The sequence below is a fragment of the Oryx dammah genome, unplaced genomic scaffold (genome assembly GCF_014754425.2).
Source record: "Oryx dammah isolate SB20612 unplaced genomic scaffold, SCBI_Odam_1.1 HiC_scaffold_28, whole genome shotgun sequence".
In the NCBI taxonomy this organism is placed as follows: Eukaryota; Metazoa; Chordata; class Mammalia; order Artiodactyla; family Bovidae; genus Oryx; species Oryx dammah.
Genome location: NW_024070212.1, coordinates 91,208,458 through 91,217,680, shown reverse-complemented (window position 1 = coordinate 91,217,680; position 9,223 = coordinate 91,208,458). Strand labels below are relative to the sequence as shown.

The following is a 9,223-nucleotide window of genomic DNA, read 5'->3' as shown; positions in this document are numbered from 1 at the left end:
TTTCTTCGGGCTACCCTTTCGTGAATCCAGCCTTCCCCTCTATCTCAGACCTTGCTGCAGGCCACAGTGGCCCTCAGCATAGAGAATTTAAACCTGACGGACTGGTACTAGCCTATGGAGCCTTTTTCAAGGGCTGAAAGGGACGGGGCTTCCAACCAACCGGCGAATTCTCGCCTTGAACTTTGTCCGCTTAAGTCCCCTAGCACTTCCCTCCCTACAGTCTCCGCCGGTGGCTCCGCGCACGCGCACGCTTCCAGTTCTGCCCGCCCCGCCCCGCCCCTCGGCCGCCTCCTGTTGCTTCCCCGACTCCAAGAGCTCAGGCGGAGCTGCGGCTTCAGTCTGCGCCAACCTCAGATCCGCAAGCTTTACGTCCGCTGCGCCCGCCTGTGCCCACAGTGGTTCGAACAATGTCTTTAGCCGCTTCACAGTCTCTGCTCCGGAACCGGGTGTTTGTGGTGGGGGTTGGGATGACCAAGGTAAACCGAGCTGTGGGTCCCTGGAGGTGGGCTCCCGGCTCCGCTCAGCCTGGGTGAGGCCGCGGGAGCCCTGAGTGACCGGGAAACGGGGGTTGGGGTCGGGTGTGGGGTGTCAGGACTTGACGCCGTCCGTCTGTCTGCCCTTCCTACCGGAGGGCGCCACTGGCTTCCCACCGCCCAGCTCGGCTCCTTGTCTGTGAGGCATCAGAGTGGCGACTCGGATGGGTTGTGATGTTGATGTCTCTGCGGAATCATAATGTCGCAGTGTTGTTCTGCGGCTATATGTTCCTCCTTCTTCCCTTTTCTTCCTGGGGCGCAGTTTGTGAAGAAGGCCTCAAGATGACCGAAACTCCGCACCTCCTTTGAATATGGGTGGAAACCTAAGTTGTGTGGACCTGTAACTTGAGGCAAGGTTTGCCCCATACTCAGAAGGAAAGCAGGTCGTGAATGTCGCCAGCCCTGCACTTCCAGGAATACTCCGTGTTGGATCCCTTCTCAGTTGCAAGTGTAGGAGTAGAAATCTCAGTGATGCTCAGCGTCTTGGCACAGGTGGCAGGTTTTCTGCATCCTCCGACCTTGGCGTTTCTCACATGGTACTCTGCTTGGTACTCAGGAGGCCAGAGGCAGCTACAGTCTCATTTCTTGACATGCTCACTATCTCTGTGCTCTAGTGATGCTAAAGTATGGTAGTTTCATCCCAAACTTTTTTATGCCTCTGTTGCTTTGCTTTCTGTTGTTTTCTCTACTTAAGACCATTTGTCTTCACTTGGTTAACTTGTTTGCATTTTTAAAAGATCAATTCAGATGTTCTAAGAGAAGTTCTGATTCTCCTGACTGTCCCATAGAGCCCTGTACTTAACCTCCGTCTTAATACTTTATAGTTTATCCTGAAATTCTGTTCATATGTCTATATTCTTCTTTGGCATATAGCTATCTCCCAGGTTAATTAATTGCTATACCTGTAGCACTTTGAAAACGCCTTGTGCTTGAAGAGGTCAGTAAGTGTTAGTTGCACACTATTAAATGCATATGCTTTGTGACAGAGGGTTCCTATGGGAAGTTCTCTTTCCACGAAAACAACCTGCAACTTTTAAGGTCCTGCTCTGTGTTTCATAGACAGCTATGTATGGCAGAAGGGTGAGGGAAATCTAGGGGATCTTTTTATAAGGGCAGTAATCCCATTCCTTTTAAGAAAAGTTTATTTATTTGGCTGTGTCAGGTCTTAGTTGCAACACATAGGATCTTTAGCTGTGGCATGTTGGATCTAGCTCCTCAACCAGGGATCAACCCAGGGCCCCCTACATTGGGAGCTCAGATTCTAAGCCACTAGACCACCAGGGAATACCTTAAAAAAATTTTTTTTTAATTTATATACTAGTCTCCTCTTGAGGGCTCCATCTGCATGATTACCAAAGACCCAAGTTCTTCAGGAATGTATAATATGGAGAAGGAAAGGGTAAACCATTTAAATATGATGTATTAGGACATTTGGTTAAGTGTAGTAGATTAGAAATATGAATTTATCTCTTTTGGTGCTTTCCAACTCTCACAAAAATGACAGTAAAGAAATTAAAGTATTAACCCATCAGGGTGAAGTGACTAGGAGAGGAAACAGTAGAACGATGTCAGAAAAACAGTGGATGATCAAAAGCTGATGGGAGTGTGGTTATTGACGCAAAACAGAGAAACTCAGAGCCCAAGTTCTTGAAGAAGGATTATACTGGTTGAGTCTTCCTGCAGAACTTGAGAAGGCTTAGGACCTACATGTACTAGATGTCAAGTAAGGTGGGAATGAGAGGAGGGAAGAAAAACACTTCCGTGGTATAATTGGATTCCAAGATCCTTTTTACCACTAGGTGACTATCAGTTCCTTGTCAAGGTATTGGAGGCTTGTTCCCTGGAGAAACTGAACTGATGTGTCTCTAGAATCATCTGACCTTAGTTTTAGTGGAAGACAAGTGTGAGGCCCAAGCTGAAAAAAGGGAATTAAATGGAATTCTGTATAGTATTAAATGATAGTAATTACCAGCCCGGTTCCCAGAGCACTGGTGATCAGATACATGCTAGCTTCAGGGCAAATTTTGGAAATTATGTGAAAAGACTCCAGAGAAAAGTCAAGATTATCACTTTACTCAAAGGGCAAGATTTTAATGGACTTGAATATAGCAAGAGTATGAAAAGTTGATTGATATTCTTTTAAATTCAACATTGCTTTTAGCCTGTCAGAAACTCCCACTTTTCACGTTTTAGACTAGTATTAAAAAAGAATACCCACAATTTTCTTAAAAGGCTATTAAAGTCCTCCTCCTTTTTCTAACCACATGTCTGTGTGAGGTCATATTTGCTTCATAGACTTCAACCTAAAAAATAATGCCAAAGGTTGAATGAAGAATCAGCTGTGTCAGATGTAAGAATTCACCTGCCTCTTATGAAAGCAGATATTAAAGAGAATTGCTGAAGTGCAAAACAATGCCCCTCATCAGTTTTTCTTGAGGGGAATATAATAATTTTTAATAAAATTATTTATGTTAACATGTAATGGTTTTTTTTTTTTGAGTGAATTGTTATTTTAAATGTCCTGTTATATGTGCTAATAGGGTAAATATTGGTAACTATAACCCACATGATCAAAGTTCTGGCATCTTCAGTGATTTTTAGGAATGTAAAGCCATCTTGAGGCTGAAAAGTTTTGAGAATTACTGGTTCTAATCATTGAGTACTAAGAGCTGCTAACAAAACAAAGAGAAAAAATCATATGCTTCCAGATGAAAAAATAGACCTCTACTGATAGTTTTGCCAAAGAGATAGAGTGAGTCTGCAAGATTCTGGATCTGGCTACCAATCTGTGGGACAGAGAACAGAGGAACAGGTTGAAGTGTATGAGTATGCGATCTACAAAGTCCAGAGTGTGGGAAACTACTGTCCCAGCCATCTGGGTTCTTTAAGAGATGTGTTGAGAGGAAAAACATGTAGTGGAGGGGAACCTGTAAATTCAAAGAGAATTTAAAAGACCCATAATTTTTTTTAAAAGGCAAGGCTGAAATATAGTGTCCAAGACACTTGGGTGATAGAACTATGAAATACTACAGGAAGCAATTATTATAAGGATCAGGATAATAATTTGGGGGTGAGGCGGGGTTGAGGTAAGGGACAGCATGTTTAGAAGAGTGTGTGGAGTGGCAGGGAAAGTTCTGTTTTTTAGTTTGCGTGGTTGTTGTCAAAGATAAAGGTAGACACTAGGTAAAGTGTTAGGGCAGTTTTTAATAAATAGTATGCTATTGCAAAAGTCCAGTGTGCAGTACATGTGAGTAGAGAAGTGGAATCAGAGAAGTTTGAATTTGGTGAAGGAGAAAATCTTTGTCAATGATTACAAGAGTGTTTGCTTAAACTTTTAAAAATGAGGCAGTTAACTCCAGGAAAAACAAAACAAATTGCTCAATGAAGCACATATAATCATAATATACAACCTGGCTCAATAATAAGCAACATTGTCTTAATAAGGTAAGCACTATGTAGTGATTTAATTTAAAACTTGTGTTTCCACTGTATAAGGAGGATGGAGAACTGTAAATATATAAGTGAGGTGGTCTAAGAGACCTAATTCTCATTGTCCCTTATTGAAGACTATGATATAATTTCTTAAATTGATAAGTCAAGAAATAATAGTAGAATATTTAGAAATGTGACATTTTATAAAATAAATATCTGAAAGGATTGAAAATGGATGTTTTGGGAGCAAGTAAGACTAGTGAGTGGAGGGCAACAGATTGCTATTTTTATTATAGGCTTTAGGGTAGGTTTTTATTTATTTTTTGCATTTCTTAGCTGTGGACTTTGTTTTTTTTTCATTTACCTAGCTCCTGCTGCTGCTGCTGCTGCTGCTAAGTTGCTTCAGTCGTGTCCGACTCTGCGACCCCATAGACAGCAGCCCACTGGGCTCCCCCCGTCTCTGTGATTCTCCTACTCATCCTTAAATACCTTATTTAAATAAATATCAGTTCCTCTGGGAACTGATAGTCCCCTGAGGTTGGGTAGTTGTCTCTCCCAGATCATTCTGTACTTAGTACACTGTTGTGTAATTGCCTGCCTTCCATTACATAAGTTCCCTGTGGGTACAAGCTGTATATTATTTATTATCAGAGTCCAGCAACACTGATAGATACTCATTTTGTTTAAATGACTAGAGGAATGTATTTCTGTGGTTCTCTCTTCTGAGAAACTATCACCATAGTGTTTCCTTTTGTTATCTTCTATATTTCTAGTTCACAAAGCCTGGAGTCGAGACGAGAGACTACCCTGACTTGGCAAAGGAAGCAGGTAAAATAGAACATTTAGATCTTTGAACATTGTAATTTATTGTGTGGTCTGTCTTGATTGTGGAGCAGCCTTGCAACCTTCACAGGAAGCTTTTTCAGGGCCAAGCAGTCTAAGCTTAGGTATCAGTTGTTTAAGGGAAATTCTGGCTTCCAGAGATCAAATTGCCAACATTCAGTGGATCATAGAGAAAGCAAAGGAATTCCAGGAAAACATCCACTTCTGCATCATTGACTACATGAAAGCCTTTGACTGTGTGAATCACAACAAACTGTGGAAAATTCTTCAAGATTTGGGAATATCAGACTACCTTACTTGTCTCCTGAGAAACCTGTATGCGGGTCAAAAAGCAACGGTTAGCACCTTACATGAAACAACAGACTGGTTCAAATTTGGAAAGGAACATGACAAAGCTATTTATTGTCATCCTGTTAAAACGTCTGCCTCCAATGCAGGAGACCTGGGTTCAGTCCCTGGGTCGGGAGGATCCCCTGGAGAAGGAAATGGCAGCCCATTCCAGTATTCTTGCCTGGAGAATCCCATGGATGGAGGAGCCTGGTGGGCTATAGTCCACGGGGTTGCAAAGAGTCAGACATGACTGAGCAACTTCACTTCACTTTATTTAACTTATATGCAGAGTATATCATGGGAAATGCCAGGCTAAATGAGTCATAAGCTGAAATCAACATTGCCAGGAGAAATATCAACAGTCTCGTATATGTAGAGATGATATCACTCTACTGGCAGAAAATGAAGAGGAACTAAAGAGCCTGTTGATGAGGGTGAAAGAGGTGAGTGAAAAAGCTGGCTTAAAACTCAGCATTCAAAAACTAAGATCGAGGAATCCGATCCCATCACTTCATGGCAAATAGAAGGGGAAAAAGTAAAAGCAGTGACAGATTTTATTTTCTTGGGCTCCAAAAATCACTGTGGATGGTCACTGCAGCCATGAAATTAAAAGACGCTTGCTCCTTGGAAGGAAAACTATGACAAGCGTAGAGAGCATATTATAAAGCAGAGATACTGCTTTGCCGACAAAGGTCTGTATAAACAAAGCTATGGTTTTTCCAGTAGTCACGTACGAATGTGAGTGTGAGACCATAAAAAAGGCTCAGCGCTGAAGAATCGATGCTTTCAAATTGTGGTGTTGGAGAAGACTCTTGAGAGTCCCTTGGACTGCAAGGAGATCCAACCAGTCCATTCTAAAGGAAATAAGTCCTGAATATTCATTGGAAGGACTGCTGCAGAACCTGAAGCTCCAATACTTTGGCCACCTGATGTGAAGAGCTGACTCATTGGAAAAGACCCTGATGCTGGGAATGATTGAAGGCGAACAGAGAAGAGGGCGGCAGAGGATGAGATGGTAGATAGCATCACCGACTCAAGGGACACGGATTTGAGCAAACTCTGGGAGATAATGAGGGACAGGGAATTCTGGCATAATGCAATCCATGGGGTCACGGAGTCAGATATGACTTAGCGACTGAACAACAAAGGCCTCTCACACATGGAGGCCTTGGAAAATTCGTGGTTCCATGAAGTTCTTTAGGTGCAGTCTTTCTCCTGTGAAGGCTTCCCCTTCCTCCTTTCCCTGTCAGATTATTGCCAGGCAACCCAGAAAAAATTATTGTCATTTTTCATTAAACACTCCCTGTCTTTCCAAGTACTTGTGCACTCAGTGTTCATAAATTAGATTTCATTTCAACTCCATTTTGCAGCTCTGTGTATGCTATATAGGAAATCAGGGCATCTCTGTCCCCCAAAAGGAAGGTTCGTGAGATTTGATTTGCTGATGTTGATTCTCTAGGTGTACAATATTCATTCAGTGTTTATCGTTTGGTTGTTAAATCTTCTCCTTTTTACTATTGTCTCCAAACAGCTTCTACTTTTCTTTGAAATAGGAAATGCTTTAATCAGTTTTTCTATGTACTTTTTGTTCTGTTTCTTTGTTACTTAAAAGTGGTTACTATAATAACATATGGATAGAATATTTTGATTATACGATGGTAATGTTGAGATGAATTTACCTCTGGAATTGTCTAATAACAAGAAATTCAGCTTGATTGCCTCTGTTTACTGATTACAATTTTCTTGTTTTGCAGACATTATTAGGAAAATAAACTCAATTTAAAAAAGGATTTTTTATGTAGAATGCACTTTTAGAACTTAGCTTTGTTTTTATAAAACCCCTTGGTTCCAATTGTGAGAAGTGAGAGGGAGGTGAGAAGTGCAAAAGGGTAACTGTTCACATATCTGATGTAGTTCTAGGTGAGTATGTTCACCTTCAGCCTACATCAGTCATGTTTAATTGAACATGTATCTGAGCATGACCTGGCAGGGAAGTCCCTGAGATACTATAAATGATTTTGTACTTAGCCCTCTGGACTTACTTGTCAGCTGTGGTGCTGAGGCAAGAGAATTGGTTTAATGGAAGTCTCACCCTCTAATTCTCCAAACTGGTTTAGGAGGAGGTTCTGCTACCTTCTCCGCCCTCATTATTTCCTAAATGCATAGTGTGGAGGGAAGCGCAACCAGCAGAATTGTGTCCTGTCACATTATTTAGAGACTTCTTACTCTTTACACAGTCCTGCCCGTCTTCTTTCCCTCAGAGAAAGGTTAGGAATCCCTCTGCAGCTAAATGCAAAGTGGTAAAGCAACACCATGTAACTCTTTGAAACTGTTTCCAATATTAATAGTTACTTCTGTGCTTCCTTTGTTTTCTAATCCCTTTAACATTTTTACTTAATCATGATTTAAATCTGAAAATATATGAAGACCACGTGGTGTTAGGAGAAAATGTTCAACAAATATTAAGGAGTGCATCCCAGTCAGTTGGGAAGATTCAGTCAAAGTCTGGTGTACAGATCTCAGAGCCTTTGCCCTCTAGTATGGAAAATAAGGCAAGTTCACATACATGGTGAATAGACCATGGGAGGTACAAGATGCTTTGGCCACTTAGAGGAAGGACAGAGCACAGGCTCAAACTTACACCTTTTCACCATAACTCATTCTCTCCTACTAATTATAAGAGCAATGCAAGTTATTTATTGGAACATAGATACATAATAATGAAAGCAAAGTTTGTAACCCAGGCCTGCTGCTGCTGAATCACTTCAGTCATGTCCGACTCTGTGCGACCCCATAGACAGCAGCCCACCAGGCTCCCCCCGTCCCTGGGATTCTCCAGGCAAGAACACTGGAGTGGGTTGCCATTTCTTTCTCCAATGCATGAAAGTGAAAAGTGAAAGTGAAGTCACTCAGTCGTGTCCGATCCTTAAGCGACCCCGTGGACTGCAGCCTACCAGGCTCCTTTGTCCATGGGATTTTCCAGGCAAGAGTACTGGAGTGGGGTGCCATTGCCTTCTCCGAACCCAGGCCTAGCTACTGTTAATATTGTTCTCTTTTAATATTTATTTTTCCTATGGCTCTCTGAGATCATATTTTAAATATGTATCATGATTTCTAAAACTTATTATTATAAGCTTTTCTCTTGTCAAAATTGAAAAAAATTAACCATGTTTCTTTGTATATTTATGCCATAATTAAATTTTTTTAAAAAAATTGTTTATTTTTAATTGAAGGATAATTGCTTTACAATGTTGTTGGTTTCTGTCATACATCAGCATGAAACAGCCACGAGTGAGTGAAGTTGCTCAGTCATGTCCGACTCTTTGCGACCCCATGGACTGTAGCCTACAAGGCTCCTCTGTCCATGAATTTTTCCAGGCAAGAATACTGGAGTGGGTTGCCAGTATACACATATCCCCTGCCTCTTGAACTTCCCTTCTCCCTCCATTCTGACCCACCTGGCTAGGTTGTCACAGAATACTAGGCTGAACTCCCTGTGCTATACAGCAGCTTCCCATTAGCTATCTGTTTTACACACAGTTACGTATATATTTCAATACTACTCTCAATTCGTCTGACCCTCTCCTTCCCCCGCTGTGTCCATAAGTCTACTCTCTGTGTTTGAGTCTCTATTCCTGTCCTGCAATTAGATTCATCAGGATCATTTTTCTAAATTCCATATATACACATTTATACATGATATTTATTTTTCTGACTTACTTCACTCTGTATAACAGTATGCTATCATTTTTGTTGTATATTTGCTTTACAGCTTTTTGATATTTTAGAAGAATATATAGTGAATATCTTGCTGAACACAAATATTTGTTCTCATCACTGGTTATTTTTGAGGACAAAGCCTAGAAGTAGACTCATTGGAGCAATGAATATAAACAGTTTTATCAGTCTTGTCAGATTATGTTTCAGACCATTATTAGTTTTCCTGGGAGCATATGAGAATGCTCTTTTTTTTTTGGCTCATACATTAAGCAGGAAAAGAAAGCTGATCTGACTAAACCAATCCCATGGTCAATCATTCATATATCTTCTTAAGTTAAAAAATCTTTAAAGTGATGCATTCATTT

The 9,223-nt window shown here is 41.1% G+C and overlaps 1 protein-coding gene across 3 annotated transcripts in view; it reads left to right on the top strand.

Annotated features, from left to right (window-relative positions):
- Window positions 1-285: 285 nt before the first annotated feature.
- SCP2 (sterol carrier protein 2) overlaps window positions 286-9,223 on the top strand; it is a 190,413-nt gene continuing 181,475 nt past the window's right edge. For 2 of the 3 annotated variants that reach the window (XM_040231168.1, XM_040231166.1), the window contains exons 1-2: window positions 294-476; window positions 4,739-4,793. In XM_040231168.1, coding sequence (XP_040087102.1) covers window positions 408-476; window positions 4,739-4,793 — 124 coding nt within the window. In that variant the 5' untranslated portion in view covers window positions 294-407. Of the gene's footprint in view, window positions 477-4,738; window positions 4,794-9,223 lie in introns of all 3 variants that reach the window. The other variant, XM_040231167.1, reaches the window with a different exon arrangement.